Here is a 24645-nt window from a genome sequence, read left to right as displayed (position 1 = left end):
GAAGGGGGGGGGGGGGGGGGGTTCTCTATAATAAACAATCGATAGACGTGATTACGCTTCAGATCGACTCCTGATGCCGCTGATGACAGAGGGGCCCTTGTCTTCGCCGCGACTCGCTGACTGGCTCCGTTCCATCGCCTCAACCGTGGCACCGGCTCGGCGGGAGCGGGCCCCAAACGGAGAAAAATTACATAAGGAATCGATAGCGAGCAAACGTACAGTGCGAGCATGTTAACGCTGTCACTAATCCTGTTTGTCAGAAGTGCGACGGCGCCTGCGGGGAGGCTGACAGGGACGTAAACTGCCCCCTCCCCCTCCCCCCGAGGAGCTAAGTGTGAAATCGATGCGCTATTATAGGAGTACGTACATGTTGAAACGCCATATCCACCACAAGTAACCTGCTCAGGGTGATTTAATGCTCTTTAACTAATAGAATCCAGCGGTTGGGGGACTTTTTAAGTCATGATGTTGTCATAGTTACCTTGACAGGATAGTATATGGAGGGTTTTTCTAATAATAACCTTGGCCTTTATGGCTGTTTAAAGTGAGGGCCACTCAAACGTGTTTTTACCCGAGTTCTTCTGAATGTTTGTGCAATTATCAGTAAGGGTTGTCTGAGTACAGGCTGTGGATGGATCCATCATGGACCTCTGGTCTTTGACTGTTACAATGAGCAGCGCAGACGAGTAGCTTTTGAAAGCAGCCCGTGGCGAACGAGCCGCGATCGGGCCCAGCTCCGTCCCATTAATATACATTCGGGGGGAGCCGCTGCCAGCTGAGTCGAGGCCGCGGGTGAATGCGGCGGAGCCGAGTGATTTGTGCCTCGGCGCCGCACGCTCTGAGCCCTAATTCGCAGCTGATACCCTGAACCCGTCCATGCAGCTGCGCGACGCGCTGTTGTACTGTACCTCGGCCCGGAGGAGATCACCTGTCACACCTCCGCGGTTCAAGCCGCTCGGGTGTGATAATTGCAGTGTCAGCCAGTGGGTGGGGGGGACGCATATCAATCGGTCCCGCCGAAGGAGGGGACGCGGTGTCAGCCTATCACTGCTCGCCGCCGTCATCGGAGTAACCACCTCTTACAAGCGAGGAGCCGCAGAAACAGCAACCCGATAACCTGCAGGGAGGAGGCTTAGGTGGGCTAATGGGAGAATGTGGGCCTTCATGCTTTTATCTGCCACTTCTCTGACCTTTATGGACCCACTGAAGGCTTCTAAGCCTGAGTGCTAATAGAATTTTAAGGTGATTACACGTTCACGACAGTAGTTCTTCACACGTTAGCTTAGTGTTAGCATAGCTTCGGTTCCATTGTAGTTCATGGGATAAATGTAGATCATTTAATGAACTGATCATCATCCCAGTCTTTACTACTTCTTATACAAGTGTGCTACTGAACACAGTCTGTGAAGACGCCTAAAGTCAGAGACCCACATTTCCATTAATAACTTACTGAGTCTTATAATTAGAAAGGAGCTGAGGAGTGACTGAGTCGTACATTAGCTGTGGTTTGTGTCTCACTGGCAGATGGTTTGTCTGCAAAGCCTAAAAAAACCTCTCCAACCCAAGTTATTTATTTTTTTTTTTTATATGTGTAGAACAAATTAGCATGTGAGCTGGCGAATAAAGGTCACGGCGAGCGTGGAGAAAAGCAGGGACATTAGAGGCTCGAGAACGTGGCTGATATGAGTGGAGGAGCGCCGTAGTCACACACGTTCATTAGAATTCAGACGGGTTAATTAGGGAGAGGAGCTGCAGCAGCCGCCTCCACGCTGCAGTCTTCAGAACATCAAAGCGGCGCCGGCCCGTTTGGTGGTCGGCCATCTCGCTCGTCTCTTTCTCTGCCCTCAAGTTGTTGAGCGACATCACTCTTTAATCAGCTTTGCATCTTGGGAACGTTCTGCCCCTCAGATATCATGCAAATGAGCCCACTCCTCTGCGGTGGGGGGGGGGGGGGGGGGGGGGGGGGGGGGGGGGGCTGATGTGTTCTGGTGGCGAGCTGCGGTTACGTAAGGCTGCAGCACAGGCCCGAGCCAAGGCGGAGCTGCTCGTCAAGTGGTCTCGCCGGACCGAGGAGCGGACCTCTCAACCCTCGCTCCGGTGCCGGCGAGCGCCCGGGTGTTTGTGTGGGCTTCCAGATGGAAGCTGGAAACGGATCCGTCCTTTCGGGCTCGTGGGGCATCTGCGGGCGCGCTCCCGGGTCAGCAGCCCGTTCAGTCAGGTGCCGGTGGCCGGCGTCACAGCGAATCCCAGCTCAGCTTGGGAGGTCTGGAACTTAAGACTTTACACTCCACTTTGCTTCGGTAATCGCTTTAAAATTGCTGCATTTTACGGAATAAAGCAGCGCGTGAAATGCTTGTCAAGCCAATTTACTGCCTCTTATTTTATTATTAAGCACTTAAAAAGATTATTGCTCTGCAGAACATTCACACAGTGAACGAGCGGTGACCTCTGGGCTCATCTTGAAGGATAAATTCTTAACATAATCGTGACTTTAACGATCCCCAAACAGATATAAACACAACATGAACTGCCTCAACCCGTGAGAAGCTGGTGTGTTGAACAAAATGTCAAGGATTCTTCGGTTTTTCTTTATCAGATTGTGAGTTTGGCTGTGTTTTTATGACCCGTCTTATACGTTTGCAGCTTATTTCTGTAATTAATATCACATCTCTGTGTTCACATCTTCAAAGTCCTCTCACTTTCATTCATTGAGGTCAGACTGAAAAGAAATTCAAATATTTAGCATTTGAGAAAATAACGGTTATTTGGGTATAAATATTCACATATATTATTTAATTGGCAAAATACTGTAGTTCAAGCTACAGTGTCAAGAATTCATATTAATTTGTTTCAATTTATTTTGTGTAATTCACGTATGAAAATGATAAAGCATGAACAAACATTTCTGTATTTAAAAATATTAGATTTGATTCTAGTTTTTACCTATTTCCACATTTTGCTGCTTACTGTACATTCCTCCACAACAGTTACTGCACAGATAATGGGGGTTCCATTATCTAATATTAAATAATACAAGTGTGATGTATCAATGAAATAACAACTAATTTATTTTATACAGTTAAAAAAAACAGTTGTCAAATTTAACTACTGATTTATTTAAGCTGCTGTAATTAAAAAATGTATGTCAATAGAGAAAATAAATAAATAATTAAAAAAAAAACTTATCACTTGTTTAAAATAAGGTTTTCTGAAATAGCAGGTCTTTTACCTTTGGCTTGTCTATTTTTTCCTTACTACTAATCTAATCTAGTCTTACTCTACACCCTCATGGCAGATGCTGGTGGAGTTCAGCTCTGACGCCGCCACGGTTTTATAAGAACCTACATCTCTCTGATTCTGCCATCAAAAGTTGACATTTACAGTTGATAATTTGCTGTGAATCTCTGAAACGGTGCCAGCCATCAAACTCCATAACGCCGGAGAGGTGAGTCGTCTCCCTGTGACTCACAAGTGCAGCGCAAACTCCGCTGTGGTGCGTCTGCGTTACTTACAGTACGTCTCATATAACGCTGTGTAATAGCAAGCGCAGTTCACCGGCTGATTACGGAACGACCGAGCGGAGGAAGAAGTGTTCGTTAGCGCCGCTTTTCTCTTCCAGATTAAAGGACGGCGGTAATGTGCCTCGACAGCGGCCTCGGCGTCCGACAAATGTGAGGAAGCTTCGCGCTGGAGTCTGACTGTGAGGCTCACAGCTGTGCATGCAGACGAACCAGTGGTGTCTCCTCAGACCGGCTCGCGTCTGGAGTCACTCGCTGAACTGCTCCCGTGAATGTGATGGAACATTAATGTGACGTGCCAGTTGCTGCAGGAGGACATCGACTCCAGCCAAACCCTGTGTGATGGTCGCGATCTTTCAGCTCGGGACCAACTTTAGCGGCAGCCATCGTCCCATTCAGGAGCACTAATCGCGTCACGTGCGAGGTGCTGTGTAACAGTTCTCCACTCGTCGTAGCTTCACAGTAGTTAGAAAACAGGCTGACCTTTATGGGAACAAACACATGACTGACACGGCGGTATTTGTGCACACGTGTCTTCGTAACATCCTGTATTTTCCTGCTTCTCGGCGACATTAACTTGAAAGTGTCAGGAAGTGACTCACGCGCTCCCAGGAGGCACTGGGGCAAATGGACCGTGCTGATGTTGGGCGCGTGGCGCCGCTCAAGCCAACAAAGACACCAGCTCCGCCATAAACACATCAAGCCTCTGACACGCCGCTGTCAGAGATTAAAAGCTAATGCAGCCATCGCCGCTGTCAGTCGGCTCCACTCAGCCGACTCTGATTCAGATGTTTTGGGCATATTCTTTTGTGTTTTGTTTCGTCTAAGTGTCCATTTGGACGCGCTATTTGCTGTTCCCTTTCATTATCCTCCAGACCTGCTGCGCTGCCTTTCAGTTCGGGCAAATTGAGCCCGCCATCTCGCCAAATGTAATTGCTGAAAATTCATTTGCAGCGTGCAATTATCTTGGCTTTCCTTTGCCGGTGCTTCGCGAGGAGTTGTTGTTGGTGTTGGCGTTGACGCCGCTGTCTGTCGCCGGCGCGAAGGCTGAGATTGAGAACAACACGGCCGCGGATCATGGAGATTTAATTAGAAAGAGGAAAAAGAAAGCACTTAAATACCGTCCTGATTTGATCAGCTGTTATTAGCCGCGTCTATGTGCAGGTGGGAGTCAGCGGGTTCCGTCTCCTCCCAGGAAAAAAAAAAACAAACATCTGGACCTTTTTTCAAGCCTCTCAAATCCCTGCAGCGCATCTGTTGCGTCGTGTGTCTGACAGTCTGCAGGGAGAGCGGCTCCGGCGCTGCTAATAAATGCTTTACATCACCTCAGCCTACAATAACTCCTCCAAGACGCATTCTGTTGCAAAGCCACATTATTTTTCTGTCCCTCCCAGTTATTTGATACAGAAGAGTGGGGGAAAAGGCTACACCGCTTCTACATGAATATCAATATTGTTTGGTTTTTGTTTGGAATCACAATGAAGGCTGAGCACAGCGCTGTGACAATGCTGACCTTTAAAAGCCAGGTTTGGTAAGAAAACACGCAGCTTAGGCTTATATAACGGGAAACTTTCCAACAAGTTACGAAAGCAAAGGCAGAGAAGTGAGAGTCGGTCCACGGAGGATTGCAGGGGCAGCCTGGAGCAGCCATTTTAAAGGAGCAGTTCAACGTTAAATAGTATTTAATGTTGTCATTTCTTGTAAGAGCTGGAGGAAGATCAACCAAGACTAACCCTCTGTTGTATGAGCCACTAAATGACATTATCTGACCTGAAGTCCTGCAGATGACATTGCTCGGAGGCAACGATATTTTTTAATACACGATAAATGTCGGGCTAATGAAACGTTTTTTTAACAACATTTGCGACTTTGGAGTTTTAGATGACAAAGGTTTCTTTTCGGAGGCACGTTTGGCAGGTTCCACATCTGATCCCGTCACGAGTCAAAAAGCAATAGCTGCTACTATAATCATGTGCAGATTTCTCAATTTTAAATTTGGAAAACCTTTATTTTGCTTTGTAGGGAAGCTTTTATTCTTTAATTGCCGAGCTTGTCGGTGTTGGAAGTGTTTAATTACCGGGCTTGTAAGTGGTAATTGTGTTTTTAAATTTTGCATGACGGCACCAGTCACACAGGCGTCCTTCCCACAGTGCTCCCAACCCGCTAAAAGTCACCCAAAGGCGGCGTCGGGCCGGCGTCGTGGCAGCCAGTGGACGGCGCTGTGCGGAGCGCACGCGGAGCACCATTTGTCACGTTAATGACTGTTTTGCCAAAGCAACAGATGACTGCTCCCTCGCCCGCTCCGTGCCAAGACGCGAGGCATGTTTCGCGGGACGTCTATTTCTTCCTCCCGCGGCCGCCTGAGCTGCAGCTGCAGCCTCTGCCTTTCTGTGTCACGTCAGAAGCCATCACCTCATCCTCTGACTCATGACTAACGTGGAGATCTGCCACTGACGATCGCGGTGGGACGCGGAGACGATGGCACATTTCTCCCGCGCTCCTGACATCGTGTCGTCACTCCGGCACCTGGGGGAGGGTTTCTGGAGTGGCAATGACTGCCTCCCAGCCACAGCTGTCCTTGCAGAGATGGGCTAGTCATAAAGGAGGAGGAAGAGGAGGCTGAGTACCTGCCCTCTGGCTGCTACTGAGGCCACAGACGGGCCAGAATAGAATCGGGCAAAGTAGAAATGAAGGAAACTATGAGGCAGGATGACAACAACGTGGACACAAAAAAAGAAATGTTTCACCTACAAATAAATTATCATGCTGTCTTAGCTTGAGCCACGTTAAGTGACCTTGATTTACATGATGAAATTAATATTTATACTGTTATGCAACTATTTTATGACTTATGGCAATATACCTTGAAGTATTTATTCAAAGCAGCACAGTCAGAACCTCATATATATTCATATCTGGACATAGCACATATTGGAACCAACATCATACAACAGCTTCATGTTTTCCTTTAGCTCTGCCTTTGGTCTCTGCTCAATGCTCTACTAATTAGCAGTTAAGGAACCTGTTAGAATAAAAAACAAACAACAAGTCATGCTTAACATGCTGTGTAGGGCTTCAATGAATATCTGCTGCCGTGCTAGGCTTGAGCTCGCTGACGCCACCCTTTAAACTCTGCACACATGTTGGACTATGACTAAAGGAGAGACAGGCTGGTGGGACGTGTGGACAAGTCACTGCCGAAGATTGAGCAAGGCACTCCCCTGATCTTTGCAAAGGTGGGGGCGAACACACCGACTGACACCCAGAAACCACGAGGGCGGCCGTACGTGCCCGAAAGAATGAGAGTGAGGCAGATTGAATAAGCACGGGTAGTGCTAATGCAACTGTGGGTGTGCTTTGCTGCTTGACTGGCTGTGTGTGGAGAGAAACCTCCCACCGCCGCGTTTTTCTAGAGAAGATGCCGTGAAATCGGGCATTTCACGTCGCGATAATCCGCAAAAAGAGGGCAAAATCGGGGAGGATCTAGAAAAACCCGAGCTCCGTCCGTGTCCCTGTCTCTAATTAGCAGCGTCCTCTGTGCACCAGTGCGGGTCCACAGGTTCCGTCCTAACCTGAATAATTCTGCGTGGGAGTCGCAGCGTTGGCATCGAACATGTTTAAATCCAGCATCTCCAGAGAAAGAGCAGCACTATTTTCGTCAGCGTCACAAATCTGTTGAATATTTCCCACTTCTTGACATTCTGCTCTATTAAATGCATTGTATTGAAACATAAAATGCATCTCCAAAGGTCCTGCGGTGCGTTTTACTTGTAGTCAATCAATAAAGCAAGTAAAATGGAGGCCGAGCTTGGCTGGAGCTGGGGTTTTTTTTGTTTTTTTTTTTGTTTTCTCTCCCACTGGTTTGCAGCTAATGGAAAGCAGAGCAGCAACACGTCTCCATCAGGCGGCCATCGCTACTCGACTCACGTCTGGCCACAATGAGCAGCGGGGAGGCTAGGAGGAGAGAAAATGGAGCAGCCCGGAGCAGCATAATGCAGCGCGCCGTCACTCTGGCTCAGGCACCGGCTTTCCTGAGGCCAGGTGGCGCCCAGCGTGGGCCAAGAGACCCCATCCCGGCGCCCCCGCCGCCGCCCGCTCTGTTGACCCCGCTGCAGCTCTGGTGCGGGCCGCGACCCCCCTCGCCGCGGCTTCAGCGTTGTCCGCGGCCACTTCGCTGACAGCCTGCGTGGACCTTCGATAATCATAAATATCAGGGGAGCGGGGATTTGGCTCCGATTCAAGAGGCTGCGAGGCCACGATGTGCAAATAACAAATTAGGAATCACTCCGTATACCATTATGACTTGACTTCACCTCGAGCACCGGGACCAGACTTGAGCAGTGCATGGCTCAGTTGGCTCGGCCCGGACTTGAACGCAGCTTGCAGATTAACTGAAGTGCTTTATTTAATAAGTACAAGGGTTGCATGTGATCACATTGTTATGAAACAGAGATTACAGCTAAAGCCTCCTACTCCAGCATCCACGCAGTTGATCAAATAAGCATTTCTGAAGCTGATTCTTCAATAATGTCTCGTGTGCATGGGCACAGGATCGCCCTCAATTCCCATCTTTCATTATTCCTCCTTTAACACAGGGACGTCGCCATAGCTACAGCCCATTCACATTCTCAGATAATGCGGCTTTGTCCAGGTCTTCAGTGCATCACAAGGACACTAAAAGTACCACTTAGTGTTTTTATGAGATGCATCAGGAGGTGAGCTGAATCCCGTCCACTGATGGAGCAGTGACTTTTAGTGGTGTACGAAGCCAGAAGGTCAAGTAGAGAGGACTACGGGTCAACCACATGCACCGCTTCCCAAGGACAAGATGGACGTTTGAGTTCTAGAAGCACTACTGTTTTACTCCCAAGCCAAATTTTAACCATTAACACTAAAACCTGTTGTCTTCTAAATCTTATGTTTAATCGCCTCCTCTGTGTTCCCTCTGCCTCTGTCTGTAGAGGGCACTGCCCACTCCCACGGATGCCTGCTTTAGCCCGGTGTCGCTAGCACGTTAGCCCCTCACCCAACAGCAGCGGGAGGTGCAGCATGTGCTTGAACCCGACGCCAGCTCTCACACTGTCACAGGTGAATCTACCGTAGCCTCATCCCTTTGTCCTCTCTGGGCTTCATTAGTCCTGTTCTTGTAGTTTTGCATGGAGTTGTATCTCTGTTCTGCTGGACGTCATCCTCCCAGGGTAGACCCTGGGTCTACCAGCCTGCTCTCTGATACAGTAACAGTCCTGTCCTTCAAACTAAAGCTACGACTGTGAGGGTGAAATGTTTGGCTCACTACAGTACATGTGAAGCTTTATTTTAGACCATCCTGCTTTTCTTGGCACGGACTTCCTGCTTTCATCAACGTTCTAACATCGGCCTCTGCGCTTCCTGCAGCTTGATTAGCTCCACCTAAGCCGCTGTATTCCATCAAGACGGTGCTTCGTGCCTTTGTGCTCGTAGTGATCGGTGGCGTGCACAACAGCACTCGGTGATATTCAGCAGTGAAGCCAAGTAGGCTTTACTCAGTCAAGTAAGGCTTGATTGACCTATTACGATGCCCCTGGGCTGCCTTACTGCCCAAACTTGGGAATATGAACCGTCGCCAGATCGACAGTTCCCGAAGAAAGAACCCCTCTTAAAATGTCACTCATTCCCTCTGATGTTTCCAACATGTTACAGAGCTGTACAGCACGCAGTATAAATGAATAATGGAGTTAGTCCAGTCGGAGCAGAAGATATAAATCACATACTTAATACAGCAATCCCCGGAACCACACACTGACCAGAGACTAAGTATCATAGTGCTGTAGCTTTGTAGCTTCAACAAAGCATCCGACAAAGAATAGTACAGTAGTACAGTATGCAAATGATGTGTGTGCTGAGCCTGAGCTCAATGCATGCTGGGAAGGTTACTGCGTAAAGTGAAGTTCTGCAGGTCATTCAGTTAATGCATTTCACTTCCAAGGACTTACTGTCATAACACTATAAAGTCTTTTTTTTTAAATAGAGTTGAATTACTGGGAAAAGCTTATTTCGGGGATTTACAGGAATGAAAAAAAAATACAGTAAACTGGAATTATTAGTATTCATTAATTAGGTTCAGTCCAGGAAACAGCCCTGGACTCTCTGGGGGGACAGCGCCAGGGAGCAGCTGGGCTTGGAGCTTTAATGTGTGCGGGGTAATGAACCACAGGCGAGAGCGAACGCCACTGCAGACGACGCAGACGCAGCTCCCGCCTTGCATGGATGCGCCATCGGACCGGTGCGGTCCAGGTCCACGTCCGGGTTCTGTCGCTGTCTGTGCACAGATCCCCTCACTGCAACAGACTGCGTCAATGAGTGACTGCCGCTTTGACGATCTGTGTGTTTTACGGCAAAACATGCAGCCTAACAAGATCCGCGCTCTCCGTCGCTGGAGGTTTGTATGTTTCTGTCCGCCCGTCTCACCTTCCTCTTCGCGCCGCCGTCTGTTTTCTCATCCACACTCTGTCGGCCTCGTCTCTCTCGTTTCCCTCTCCGCGGTGCACACTTTTCCAGAACACCTTTTCCCCCCGGCTCTCGGGCGACTAAATATAGTGGCTGGTGCAGACAGCTCGGCCTTATAACAAATGGTAAGCAGAGCAGAGCGGCGGCGGTGGGAGGATGTACTGTGGCTCCACTTCAACAGACAATGAGCCACATGCGAGCAGCCGAGAAACCACAGGGTGCAAGACATGGGAGGGAAGCGCTGGATGCCAATTCCAATCTGAAACCACAACGTGTTACATGCAGAATCTGTGCTGATGCTAAGTGACGAACAGACGAAACACCCCCATGCGTGACGTGCTCTTTACTCCGGAGAAACATCATTTAGATACAGTAGGAATTCATTTTATGAAAATGCATAAACTGCACTGAGCAACCGGCACTACATCAGAAGTGGTGTGTAGTGTATCACCATAAAGTATACTGCAGTCTTGTTAAAATGCATGAAGGAATTATGGCCACGATAAAAGCAAATGCACAGTTTTATGGCTTTAAATGTTGTTGTCGTGTTGGCTACTGTATATCCACTGGCAGGTCTGACTGTGTGTACGACTGGCAGGGAGCGTCCAGGTGAGGTCATCTGCACGTCTGGGCTGCTGTCACCACCTGAGACTGATGAGGTTACTGGGAGTAAGTGAGTAGTGAAACGGTTCGACCTAGCGAAGGAGCAAGTGTCCTGTCTAGACATATGAATATAATGCATCTGCATCAGACATCTAGTATAATGGCAACTGTCACCATGCACCCTCCATGAAATCCTAGCTCCTGAACGTCTCCAGGCAGCAGGTGGTGCATGGCGGTTGCGCTAAGTGCAGCTCTGCTATAGTAAACATGCAGCTTTGACCCTAAAGCTGAGGCTGAGCCAGCTGTTGGATTAGCTGAATCACTATTCAAGGCTGCCCTACTTCTGTCTAACTGCTCGTAACCTTTCACACTGAAGGAAGCGCGTCTGTGCAGCAACTTATCCCCGCTGAGATCCCGACGTTCGCACGTTCCACTGCCGCAACAGCAACGTTCAGCTTGAACTTGAAGAAGGCGGGACTTCATTAAGTCAAGGTTTGACAACGGGTTTGTTTTCTGTCCAATTTAGAGGTTGTGGTTAGAATTACAAAGGATTTCATTATAATGTTTCCAAAGTCCTTCCATCCAGACGTGTGATGCTATCAGCTCCTCTCGCGGACTCAGACATTTACTCGGGCAACAGACATTGAGAAGCCGAACCTTTATGTCAAAGGCAAGATAAAGTATCCTTGTGTGAGTGAGACACTGCTTTCATCTGGCAGACAGGAACAACATAAGATGCACAGCGCTGTGGTGCCGATAGCGGCTCAGATCACACCCCATCCTTCGTCTCTGTGCCGACTTTTTGAGGCCGCTCCGCGTTTGATGCTGCAGAATTTATTATTTAAAGTTCTGAAAACACTACAAGTCTGAGTATCATTGTTGGATTTGCATGGGCTTATCTTGTGCGGCGCTGAAATACCATTTGAAATAATGAAGAGGAATGCAAATGACCTCCCACGCTGCCATTAGAAGTAGATTGGCGCTGGGAAAATGCGCGATAGCTCGAGGTAGAACAGCCCGACGCACCAAAAACACGATCCAGACATAATGCATCTGCGTATGTGTGAGAATAAGTGGATGGAGTTGTTTCAGTATCTTTTGTACTATTAGCAATATGAGGAATCCATCAAACAAACAAGTAATTCTAGCTTAACTAAAGGCACCAAAGCTTCGCCGTAGTAATCAAAAAGAGCTTAAGAAGGTGTCAACTCTGTGTCCACCAAACAGCAGCGTAAATGTCGTAGCCACAAAGACCAGCCAGTGGGCGAAACACTGGAAAGCAATTAATAATTAAATCAATCTCAAAATCAATAACTCACTTTCGGACTCAATCAGCCCTCTCCAAACTAATTAAAGCGCCGGAGCGGCGGACTCACCCAGAACTCCCAGCCGGTAGTTGATGGTGATGACGATGACGTTGCCGTAGCTGGCCAGGATGCTGCCGTCGATCATGTTGCCGGTGCCTTCCATGTACGAGCCCCCGTGGATGTAAACCATGACAGGCTTTAGGCCGTTTTCATCATGGATGTCTGCAAAAATGAAACAGGTGATAAAAGCCCAGTCGAGAGTTTGATTTAAAGACCTACTGTTCACAGGATGTGGCAACAAACGGGGGATCTCGGGATAAATCACCCGCGTTGCCGCGCCGTGTAGATTTTTTCTAAATCCGCCCCTGCGACCGCCATCTGTGAGTAAAATCTATGGAGTAAAGAAAATTAGCGGCCCGGAGCAAATCTGGGTCCTGCAGGAGAACGTGGTCGACATTTATTCTTGATGTGGTGATCAACAACCACACATTAAACACCGTAGCAGCAGTGTGTGCACAACAGGGAAATTACTTTGACCTTTGCTTAATTTAACACTGATCATTTTATACAGTGCGGCTCATAAGAAGGATTGTTGTTATTAGAGATATGGTTTGACATTCTGCCGCGGACCCCGATGAGAATTTCCAGGGTTTTAACCCTGCAATCTCTACATCTGTCTCCTCTCCCACCTGCTCCACTTGTTCTTTGTGCGGTGCAGCAATTAGGCCAGATGAATATGTTGTTTATGCAGCTCTCCAGTTGTGATTAAGCTGGGTGATTAGTACATGTGTAGGTGGTGATTATGAATTAAGAGCCGGTCTTTTGCATGGAGGAAGATGGAAGGGTGAGATATGAATCACAGGAACAGGCAGAGTTCACAGTAACACTTTCTAAAGGTCCTTTCCTTGTCGTTGTTGTCCTCGTGTGGCCCGGCGCTCGCCAGCTTGTGTGCTGCTAGAGGAAGAGACTACTGTAAACTATGAAATACTGCAGCAGTGTCTCCTATTGACCTCTGCAGCAGGGATCCAGGCCCTTTCTTTGAAACAGACTCGTATTAGAGACCAGAGGTCATGGTCATTTTTCCTGTTTCATGACATTAGTGGGAGTAACTACAGTAACTTGCTTATTTACCTCACCTAAGACCACATTAAGGTACAGTATGTTTGGTCAGCCGGGCTTCATTGGCCTGAGTTTGGCTCCAGCAGCTCTGCTAACACGTCGCTTTCGCTCCCAAAGCCCGACCCCACGACCCCAACCCCGACCCCGAGTCCAGCGCTAATGGTGGAAGTGGGAGTCACTGCCTCCAACGCTGTCACCAGACTAATGGATTCAGCTTTTTGACTGACTGGAAGGATTTTCAGGTTAAACATTGACGTGCCAGGGGGCTGGCATGTCCATCAATCTGCACGTGCAAGCACCAGGAAACAGGTGATGACAGAAAGCAATCAAAAATGTTCACGAGTGCTGCAGCGGAGGACATATCAAACGCTCTTTATTGGGTGAGCTATTAAACGTCTCCTCAGCTGTTGTGCAGCCTTTATTAGTGACCACTTCTAATTTGGTCCTCTATTATACCTTCAGATGTCATTTGAACACTGGACATATGTCATTAGACTAAGGGACACCGATGCCCATTAACCTCCAGGTGTCACAAAGGGAAGTAGTAGCTTCAGCCCACAACAGCCACCGTCTTTCCTGCAGTTGTCATATATACGGCGGTGCGGGCGGCAGCCTGGCTGCACCGCACTGTATATGTTGCACCTCAGTGGACTTGGCAGAAAGCAGCACAGTCGAGCACGCAGGCACAGGCAGGAGGAGTGTATCATCCACCTCCTCTGCAAAAGAAAACAGTGAGGCAGGAGAGTCGAAAGCAACCCACAGTGACAGGTTATTAATCTCTGCTGTGCTCTGAGTGGGAGCCTCGGCTTCGCTAATGTGCCCGCATCTATTTCACTACTCCTCACCTGCGGCTGTGCATCTGTGTGCGTGCGTGTGTGTGTGTGTGTGTGTGTGTGCGTGCGTGCGTGCGTGCGTGCGTGCGTGCGTGCGTGCGTGCGTGCGTGCGTGCGTGCGTGCGTGCGTGTGTGTGTGTGCTGGGGTCGAGGCCCGGACCGCCCAGACAGATTCACCCGGGTTAAACACAGGCTCGCTAATTACACAGGCCGGACCACGGGACGGCCGCTGTTTGTCGCCCGCGTCCACATTTGGACGGGCTGAGCGGAAGCGCGTGGGCGCCGGGAACAACCTTGAAGAGGCGGATGCACATAAAACAAGAGCAGCGCCATTAAGATGTCATAGCCTCTAACTGATATACATCCGATAGCCGCCGCAGGCCTCTGTGGGCTCAGACAAAACTATTCAGCTGGCTCTCCATCAAACAAACAGGCAAATTGACTGCTACTGCCCATCTCTCCGGGTGCAGTGCAGCGGCGGCAGCAGGGCGGGCGAGAGGGGGGTCCACTCGGGGCACTTCCAGCAGCAGAAGGATCCCCCGCACGTTTTGCGGTTGGCAAAGTGGAGGGTGGTCTGGGGGCACGGCGTCCCCGGCCTGTCAGCATGAAGTGCACTTAAAACCCAAGAAATCAAACAGCTTGGAGTGCTCCTCTCCCTCTGCGTTACTATCTTTCTTCCCTCTCGCGTCCGCGGTGACTGTGCAGCAAGTCCGTCCCGGACATTTATCACTGCCACCCCGGCCGGGGGATAATGTATTCCTCCACGGGCTGCGTGGCGTTGCAAACATTACTCATCTTTATATGGGGTGAGGTGGAGGGGGGCGAGGGGGGGGGGGGGGGGGGGGGGGCTGCTGGGAGGCAGGCTTGTTTGAGTGGGTGTCTCTGAATTTTCCATTGCTTTCAGCGTTTTCTACTGTTAGCAGGTCGAACAGAAACGCCAGATAATGGAGGTAATGTAAAGTGTGCGACGCCCCCATACACACACACACACACACACACACACACACACACACACATCCACCCCCCAGCACTTCCATCACCGCTGCCTGTCCCAGCATGCTCTGCACACACACACACACACACACACACACACACACACACACACACACACACACACACACACACATAGCCTCACCTTCCATACAGCTCTACTGACTGTGTACAGTAGAACAATAACAATATGGTCGCATGCGCTCATCCAAAGCAGAAATATTAGTTTTGTAGCAGTGATGTAGCTGAGATATTGATCCACATTAAGGATCCCACTCTGCGCCATCGGTATCCTTTCATCCAGATGAACTTACAGTATAATGTTACATTATGAATCATGACAATAAAGGAATTGAAGACATTTCATGATCCATTTTAAACATGGCCGTCGGCCAACTAAGTACTAGAGATGAGATACCATATGACTCGTGTGCTGTAGATAGCCCATATTTTGTGGTAACCCAGTACTGTCTATCTGGCTCCTAAATATGACGTAACCCATGAACGCAACACAACGTCTGATCCTGCAGTACAACATTACTGCACATTTGAGGGCTGCGTTTAGGTTCCTTTCAGTTGTGTAGGGTTACAAAAAGATTATCTGGTCTGGTTTAACTATTTTAGGTCTTGGGTCAGTTCTGTGTAGTTCTAACCATCACGCCCCTCTCCGTACAAGTACAGCACCTACGGCTGAGCATCTTTGTGATAGTTAAGGGCATATAACAAGATAGTGATGGGAATATGCCAGTGTCCCCCTAAAGACAGAAACCAGCGGGTGTGTGTGTGCGTGTGTGTGTGTGTGTGTGTGTGTGTGTGTGAGCACTTTACATACACTAGGAGCAGTAGCTGCTATTTGTATGGGGATATTTACAGTCCACTGATCAACACAGCCCCTGTGCTTTGAGCTCACCATATGCTCTTTCCAAGGCTTCTTTTTTCAAAGGAGGAAAGCAATTACAGTACGGTCTAAAAAGCTATTCTGGTAATACCCTTAACACTTCTTGTTCTAGGGACATGATTGAGTAATTATAACTGGGGCTACATTTGACTGAAATAGTTCTCTTAAGGCGAGCACTTCCTTCCAAAGCTCATTTAACGCCGAACAGCCAACTTCCAGGAGAAGTGAAGTGGGGAGAGCGCGGCACAAAGGGTCTGAGGGGTTGACTGCAGCACTGCCGGCTCCTCTGCAGCAGTTGTCGAGGTATAGGTGGAACCACAGGGGAGCCACAGGGGTAATTCATTGCCACTGCAGATGTTCAAACAGTCGGAGCACATCGATCCCGCGCTCCCCTGAAGACGCGGGGAGGCCGAGGAGGCGGCTGAAGAGGCTCTGCGTCCCGAGGTCGCGGGATCTACGCCGGGCCTGACATCAGCTGACGCCCAGGCGTTTGAATGGAGGGAACAACCTTTAATAGGACGAAAGGTTCAATATCTGATCTTGCCACGTCTTAGTCGGATCACGTGCGCCGACACAATCAAAGCCGCCGCGAGGTTCCTCTTGTATTACTGTCTGTCATCCACACCTGCTGTGGGCAGATGGTGCGTCTTTTTTTTTTTTTTTTTTATCTTAACAACACAGAACCATCTCCAAGTGTCCTGGACCTTCTAATTTGAGGTAAACTATGCTACATCTGTTAGGTGCAAATCCAATACAAGCCGGCGCCTCCCAAAGCAGCGTAGCCAAAGCCCACAGGAAATGTAAGCTCTTAGAAGATCCTGCCGCAGAGCAACAATAAATAAACTGCAGCTTCCTCAAGAAAATGAGAGATTGTTTTATATCATCAATCTGGTCCCATTCTGCTCTGAAAATTAAACACTGCTTCATTACATTTATTTGATCCAAACGCGATTTTCCTCTGCACATAAGAGTGTCTGCGCGTTGTCCTGCATCAACAGGGACCTCGTCTATTCTGTCATTATCGTTGCCAGTCGTGATCCTGAACGCTTACACACCGTTGGTTTTAATGGCGAGGGAGGAGTGAGTCAGCGCGGACACAAGCCGTACCTGCACAACAAGACGTGACTCAGCAGGCGGCGATGGCGTTGAGGCAGGTGTCGACAGCTACGCTACTGTGACCCAGTGACGGCTGAGGCCGAACGCCACCGTCTGACTAATCTAAATGGGAGCCTATTCATTTACTGTTATCAACCATTATGGGATACTGCACTCGTGGAGTCAAGGTGGACAGCAACACTGCTTCGCTGACATTTCATTTTAGAAATGATTGAGCTTCTCGCAATGTTGTGATTACTGTACAGTGCCCCTAGAATGCACTTTACCTCCACCTTCACTAATAAAAGAAGGTCAGATTGACAATGACGATGGGAACCAAATGCACAACCCACCACTAGAGTAAACATTTAATGAAAAGGATGAAAACAATGAATTAGTAGCAAAGAAAAGTAAACAAATATTATATATTATTATAATATTATATATTATATATATAACTAAGTAGCTCAAAACACAAAGATATGAACTAAAACCACTGCTATGCAGAAAAAATACTCTGAACTAAACAGGTAACATTACTGTACATGGATATCAGAGAAATATAAAACATTTAAACCAGCAAAAAGAATAAAAACTAACCAGGTAACAGGGAAACTATGAACGGAAAAAGGTAGTAGAAGTCCTTAAATACAAAAATTGGAACTCAGGTGTACGTGATTGACAAAGATTAACCTGACAGGATTCATCATGATCATGAATCATCAGGACTAAATCATATCTGGAGAAATTCTACACTGGACGTGAAAACATCAGAATTCTTGCAAAAGGTAACTGGAAATCAGAACAGTTTTGGGTTAAATGTTTGATTTTTAGCACAACAAATAGATAGAACTCAACAAAACACACGTACAGTAGGCAGACAAATGTTTTCAAGACATTTGTTCATGCATAATGTATTAAAACCTAAACAGATCCTGAAGTGGCAGCGAGTGTTAACATGGCAACACAACACCAGAGCTGCGATTTACAGGTAAACAGGGCAAACGCACGCAGGACCCTCCGTTCAGCTTGTGCTCATAATTTGCATTTAATTGCCTCCTGATCTATGACAGCAGCGGCTCATTATAGCAGCGCAACTGCAGCTGAAGCAGTTGGAGATCAGCGCAGGATTTATCTGAGATCACCGAGCTCACGGCAGAAATGATAATGCCGCGGCGCACGGTAAATCACACTAATGAAGTAACAGCGGAACACTTTTTCAACTTCACCGTGGGAATAAAGTTTTTAGTCCTTAAATCATTTTACAGTGTAGCTGAAGTGAAACCAGTTAGCGACTGGCTCTATCAGCCTTAAATGTCATCTTTAGATTCAGCGAACACACCATCACCACCACCAGCCTCACAGTAAATGTGATACTAGGTTTATTTCCCAACATTCCCATCCTTAATTTTTGTTCATTTTTCTTTTCAATCAGTGCAGCTGTGAATTTGTTAAGCTTCTATTCTACTATTAGATAGTTGTTGTAGTCCCTTAATCATGACTCATCAAGGGCTAAAACAGTGGTTTATTATGTCTAATGTGAAGTTTTTTTGGCAGCACCTGTAATAATTGCGGATGTATAGACCACTTGTTTCCAAAGACCAATGATCTAGACTTTTTAATTACTGTCCTGTAACGTCTCACTACACAGTTGACCTAAACTCTGCACCGTTTGCGACGGTGAGCAGCAGAGCTCACTGTGGGTGGCACGCATCCTTATCCCAGATTTTCACCGTTTCCAGCTGTGGTGCGTTCGCTGTTGATCCGGGGTTAGGAGCATTGCTAGAAAACCACTCGACAACTGGAGACTCTTCACCGTGAGTGAACTATGCACAGCTCAAGTGTGAACAAAGAGCACTGTTGAGTCGAGATGCTCTTGTGTCCCAGCTTTGTCACTGTCCCAGTCAGTTTGTTCTGCAATAAACACTACTGTGAAAAGAAACAGCATTTTGATTAGTTGGTTCAAGTTTCGTTTTAGTTTTCTCTGAGACACTTGTTTTGTTGGCAGGAGGAGCAGCTTTGGTGATTTAATATAAACCATTCAGTTCTGGAGCACAGCTGACCTACACTTCAAATGGTCCCTGAATGCCTCAAATACATCACATGGACTGTCAGAACACACAGCAGAGCGTACAGTACAGCGCAGTATTCTTCTGCTCGGGTCCAAGCTGAAGCGAACTCAGCAGCCGCTCGAAGCGCAGTCCGCTTCAGGAGTCTCTGTCGATCTGACCACATTACATCCCTGCACGCACAGCCTCCTCTGGCTCCTCGCCTCCTCTCGGCACAGAGCTGCGTGGCTAATGCTAACTCATGCGCGAGGACGCAGACCGAGGATTATGTCAAATATCACTCTCTTAAGCATCCGCCGTAAAAAACTGAACAACTGCCCGTTATAATGTGACTCAGAAATGTCACTGCTTTTTCTGGCACTCGTGTGTCGCTCCCCCTCGAGGACGAGCGGTGCCCTTTAACGCAAACGCCTCCTATAGCTTTCTCACCTCCAGTCATCTGCCAGTCCCCGCAGATTTTTCTACAGTGAAGACAAACGACTGCACGACTCGCCTATTATCATGCAGAGTAGCCACATGTTAATAGAACAGAGATTTTTTTTTTAAACGTGGCAGAGAGTTTCTCTGAGCCACTGATGAACAAATTTCCTGTGTCAAAACATCATGGGTTAGTGCTCATGCTTCACCGAGCAATGGAGGAAGAAAAAGGAAATGTAGAAAGGGAGGAGAGGGAGATGATTGTTTTATAAATTGAATTCATCAGAGGATCTACATGCAGGCTGGAGTCAGACGACACTCGAGTGTGCAGGTGGGACCTACTTCCTGTTTAGAGGATCTGCCACCTCATGGAAAATCCTCTGATTTACTCCAAAGAGGAAAAAGGTTGACACAAAAAAAGGACGAGCTGAGAGGAGTGCACTCAGATGCACTTCAGCGGGAGTAAAAATAGAGGAGGGGGAGGAAGAGAAGTCAATGGGATTGATTAAAAAAGAGGTCTGTGGGTTTGCTGTCATGCACGAGCGTCAGGCTTTTATTTTGTCGGTCAAAAAAAGGGGTGGGGGGGGAATAGATAGACAAAATACCTTTATTATGGCCACCATTACTGTTGATATCTGCGTCTTGTCTGTTTGAGTTGGCCCCTAGTGTTGAGGAGAAAAGCAGGATAAGGGGGACAGATTAAAAAAAGGAAAAAATAAACCTTTAGTTTGTGAAAGACCATTAAAGGGTGAGAGGAGCAGGTGGCAACAGCCGAACAGCGGGCCGAACGCGCGCGTCTCTAACTAACGCGGAGGCTGGCGCGGCCAAAACGGCAATTTGGGGCGGCTCCGTCGACTGAAACAAATCTGCCGCGCTGGTGCCATCCACACTCTCATTAGCTGTGTACGGTGGGCTCGCGGCAGCACAGCAGGCGCCGCGTCCCGTTCCGTTGAAGCGCACACGCGCGGAACCGCGCTCCGTTCCAACGCCGGCGCGCTGCTTTGAACGACTTTATGCCCGTTCACCCACCAGCTCCACGAATGAAGAGTGGAGGCGACAGGTTCGCGCGCTGGACGCGTCAAACGGTGGAGGAAACATATAAAAGTGACAAATCTGTTTTGTAAGTTGAACGTATGCGTACGAGGAACAAGTGGCGGAACTGTGTTTGGCTAAAAATGGGGCGTCCATCAAAGGCTCAGTCTTTGCAAGCAAGTCAACAGGACTGACAGCCACTTGAAAAAATACCTTTAAAGACAGTCCTAATATTTTGACAGGATTCCTGAATCTTTTCAGCGCTGAGCCAGTGACCGGCACTGGTAAATGCTGCTTGTTGTTGTGCAGTGCTGCACAACGAGCTCTAGACAAGTCTTGAAACGCTGGCGTCTCCTGGGCACCGGGCTCATGTCAGACTGACAGTCCGTGTTGTCGATGGGTGGATGTGAATGCAGGTCCAGCTACTGAGGCACCTGCGTGGGCGGCGCTCATTGTGACAGATCACACCAGGACCTGGCTTCCAACCTGGATCATGTGACCTGGACTCCTGTAAGTGCTCCAAACAAACGTTCTGTTGTTTCTTTTTGTGTAATGATTCCAAATGTCGGGCTGTGGCTCTAAATGTGGCTGTTAGCTCAGTCAACCCGACTAATGCTAATGCTAATGTCCACTGCAGCCGGTGGGGAAACCCCAATCACACAAGTCGGCTCCGGTCGGGTCCATTTGACACCGTTAGTGCCAGTGACCACAACCCCTGTAGTAGCTCTAAAACATGAATATATTCGCTAATGCGCTCTATTCAGTGGAGCGACAGAAGTAAGTCGGTTCCTAACAGCGTACAGGAGCTTGGATCATGTAGCTTGGAGGTGAAGGTGCCAAATGCTAAACCCCTGTTTAAAAACGGCACGTATTCTTAAACTAAGTTAAAAATACAGTAGTAAACACATGGCTGTCGTTTCACCCACAAAACATTCAGTTTTTCAATGACGTGCTGATCATTTCAACAAACAAGCAAATTTTGAACCATTAATGTTTTCAATTCCGACATCTTCACTTCAGAAAGACTCTTTTCAGGGTATTTTTCCTCAGGCACGAATCCAAATGTGTCCTCGCAGGCAGATCACTGTTGATCCTAATACTAAAATCTGCCCGTATGTATTGAGATATCAACAGTGAGCGTAGGGTAAATTGAATGATTGTAATAACACTATTGCATTTTTTTTACAAAGGCACAGAGCCTATCTTTGAAATGGGAGAAATAATATGGACTTATTACAGCGAGAGCTGCTTCAGTGTAATAAAATCAAGCAGACATGATACAAATGAGACTTTCTGCTGAAAAATGGGGCCCATTATCCCAGATGCCCAACAGACCTTGAGCTTTTAGTCGGCTCCGAACGTATCGTCGGCTCGTCGGCGCCGTGCTCTGGCCTCTGCGATGTGCACGCTGGCGTTGGGTGATCAGCAAACAACGGAGGATAGGTCTCAACAAGCTCATAATGCGGCAGCGTGGCCGGGACGCCGCTCAGGGAGCGAGCAAGCTGCACAAACACGGGCCGGTGCCGTGTCAGTGCAGCGCGGCCGAGCGTGAACGGCCACATCTGCTCGGGCTGGTTACACGCTAACGCTAGCGCTAACGCAGACGTGCGCATGTGGGAGTACAGTCCTGATCTGTGATTAGACTGAGATCATAAAGCCAGAAGCTCCCAGGCCAGGTTTGGAAGCATTCAGCACAAAATGACACACGAAAGCTGCCCAGACGGAAATGATGGCGCCGTAACCGCCTATTTTGACGTGCGGCTTTAAGAGGCAATCACTCGGGGTGATGAGGCGTCTGGTTCGGCCCACTCCTGATGAGCGCGCCGCTCCGGCTGTCTGCCGTTTGAGGGGGGACTTCTCCACGCCGCATGGTTCAGCTCTCAGCATAGATGTTCGGCCACTTCCACTCGGGTTCTCGACCATATTTGGCGCTCGCAGCTGATTAGCACGGCGGAGCGCCGCGGCCCGCGACCTGTCTGACACTTGGCAGCGCGGACTTTTGGTTGCAGCTCCACCGTCTTGAGACTTCACAGGGCCTTGCACAGATTCGAGCGGATCAGCATCAAAACGGAGCCACCTCCGCGCTTCACAGAGGCGCCCGTCACCTGCCAGAAAGCTCGGGTTTCATGTGGACTGGCCAAAGCTACATTAACATCAGGGCTTGTCGAGCTACATTCCATCAAATTCCACCGGGTCTTTTTAAGCCCGCCGACTGATGGCCTGATCAGACACAGGTGGAGCTTTACTTTGGACTTCACAGCGTCCTTCTGTTCCGTGGGGTTGATGTTCCAGGGAGGTTGGCAACAGTCCCATGGACCTTCAAGTGTGTTCACAGGGACATCAAGCCGCCTGGAGAGGCTCTTCAAGCCTTAACATGCTTTAACATTCGCTCATTTGCTCATGCCTTTGCTTCCTCTGGCCCGTGTTCAGCCTGGTGCCAAATGACTTGTCTCTGTTTAAACAGGCTGATGGACTAAAGTGTGGTGCAAATATTACAGGAAACAACTAAGTTGAATACTATTGGTTCACGCTCCACGTTGGTCTCTCGTCTCTCTTACCAGCGCTACATCGAAGCTCCTGCATCACCACAGCACAGCGTCAGGTGTTACTTCCCCAGTGCCTGTTAGTCGCTCACCTGTGATGCAGCCCTGAGCTTCACTTCCCTGTCCTCCTGCCGTGTCATAAGTCAGCCTCCAGTCATTTCCTTGAATACGAGTCGCAGTCGCGCACGCGCACGCGCACGCGCACGCGCATGCGCCTGCGCCTGCGCGACGACCAGAGGACGGCGGCTCGGTTCAGATCACGGCCATTTGGTGCTGAGAAGGTTGCCAGAACACCACCGCCTCAGTGTTAAATACGAAGGATGGATGGCAGCAGCTTCTCTTCTCTTCTCTGACGGCCTTTGGGCTTTGGCCACGGTAGAATTTTATTTTTGGAGTCGCAGCAAACACTTGAGTCGAGCTTGAAGAAAATCCAAGCCTTCAGCCACATGTTGTGCATCAGGAAGCCACAAAGACAAGACCATTTCTCTTGCTCAGGCTTATTAATTGACATGTTTCTTCAAACAACACTGTATGTGTATGATGTTTCTAAACCTCACATTCGACCTGTAGCTGCGGGGTCTCCTTCTATCAACACCCCTCCTGCTGAAGCCACATCCATATCTTATTATTTACATCTTAATTAGTGCCATAGTCTAAATATGAATGAATAGGTTTTATCTGCTTTACAACTCTACAATGGCGTGGTCCCAGTAATAAATTCTGTAAACCCAGTACGTGGAGCCCAGTGCTCTGTGCTGTCCTGCCGACGGCATAACTGTAAACTTCCAGAAAATTCCAGCATCTTTCGTTTTGACTTCAAGCACGTGATCGATTGCTCTCCCTTCTCCTCCCTGGTCTCTTTTTGGAGCCAGACTCATTGTGCTGGACCATCTGCCATCCTGGGACCTCTCTACCTCCATCTCTCTCTTTCTCTTCACCTCTTGGCCATCAGCGTCTGCCTGACGTCATCCTGATCAGGGTCTGCGGCCACAGGATTCTCAGCCTGGTCATTCTCTCTCTCTTTCTCTAACTTGTTTATGTGTTAAAAAGCTTTTCTCTACTTCTATTACCTATTCTGTTTCCACATGCTACTGTACTACACCTACTGCTACGAGCATAGCTATTAAAAGCTTAAAGCTAAATGTTGACCAAACCAACTGTGATTTTTTGGTTTTTTTGTCCAAAGTAGTTACTTAGTTAAACAAAGTTAACTTTCTCCTTCCTGTGCCGGAGCTGGAGCAGAGTGCAGAACAGATTTGGACTGTAGGCTACACCAAACACAGCGGAAGTGCTGACTTAACACCTTGCAAATTACATAATAAACCGATGTGTTTGGCATCAGGACGCAAGTAAATAAAAAGTGAGCTGCAGTGGCCCGGAAAATACAGACTCGGAGCCATTTTCTCTCCCTGTTTACCCGGGTCTACCTCATCTTATCTCCACCCTGCAAAGTGCTGCAAAGAGTATTTTAATTTAAGGAACAGCTTTTGCCCCGACGCTGCACACAAAGCTGAGGAATGCCGTTTGGTTCGGGAGCTGGGCATAAATCACGGCTGCAGCTGAGACGTTAAGCCGCCGGTGGGGCCTTTGTGGCTCTAACGCCGTGTCGGCTCGTCCGTTCAAGCCGAGCGTTGGGCAGTAAAACAGAGCTAATGCGGGAGACGTCGACAAATAAAAGGATGGAGACAAGGCGGCTTCGGCACTGTCTCCCGCTCCGAGGGAGCCCCTCGAGGAA

At 48.5% G+C, this 24645-nt stretch overlaps 1 protein-coding gene across 4 annotated transcripts in view; it reads right to left on the bottom strand.

The window, feature by feature from the left end:
• nlgn4xa (neuroligin 4 X-linked a) overlaps window positions 1–24645 on the bottom strand; it is a 61172-nt gene that overhangs the window by 23374 nt on the left and 13153 nt on the right. For 3 of the 4 annotated variants that reach the window (XM_055503531.1, XM_029175587.3, XM_029175598.3), the window contains one exon: window positions 11984–12136. In XM_055503531.1, coding sequence (XP_055359506.1) covers window positions 11984–12136 — 153 coding nt within the window. Of the gene's footprint in view, window positions 1–11983; window positions 12137–19940; window positions 20238–24645 lie in introns of those variants that run through there. The other variant, XM_029175578.3, reaches the window with a different exon arrangement.

This window comes from Betta splendens, chromosome 2 (genome assembly GCF_900634795.4).
Source record: "Betta splendens chromosome 2, fBetSpl5.4, whole genome shotgun sequence".
Taxonomy (NCBI): Eukaryota; Metazoa; Chordata; class Actinopteri; order Anabantiformes; family Osphronemidae; genus Betta; species Betta splendens.
The sequence above is the reverse complement of the archived record's forward strand: the minus strand, read 5'-3'. Positions and strand labels throughout refer to the sequence as shown.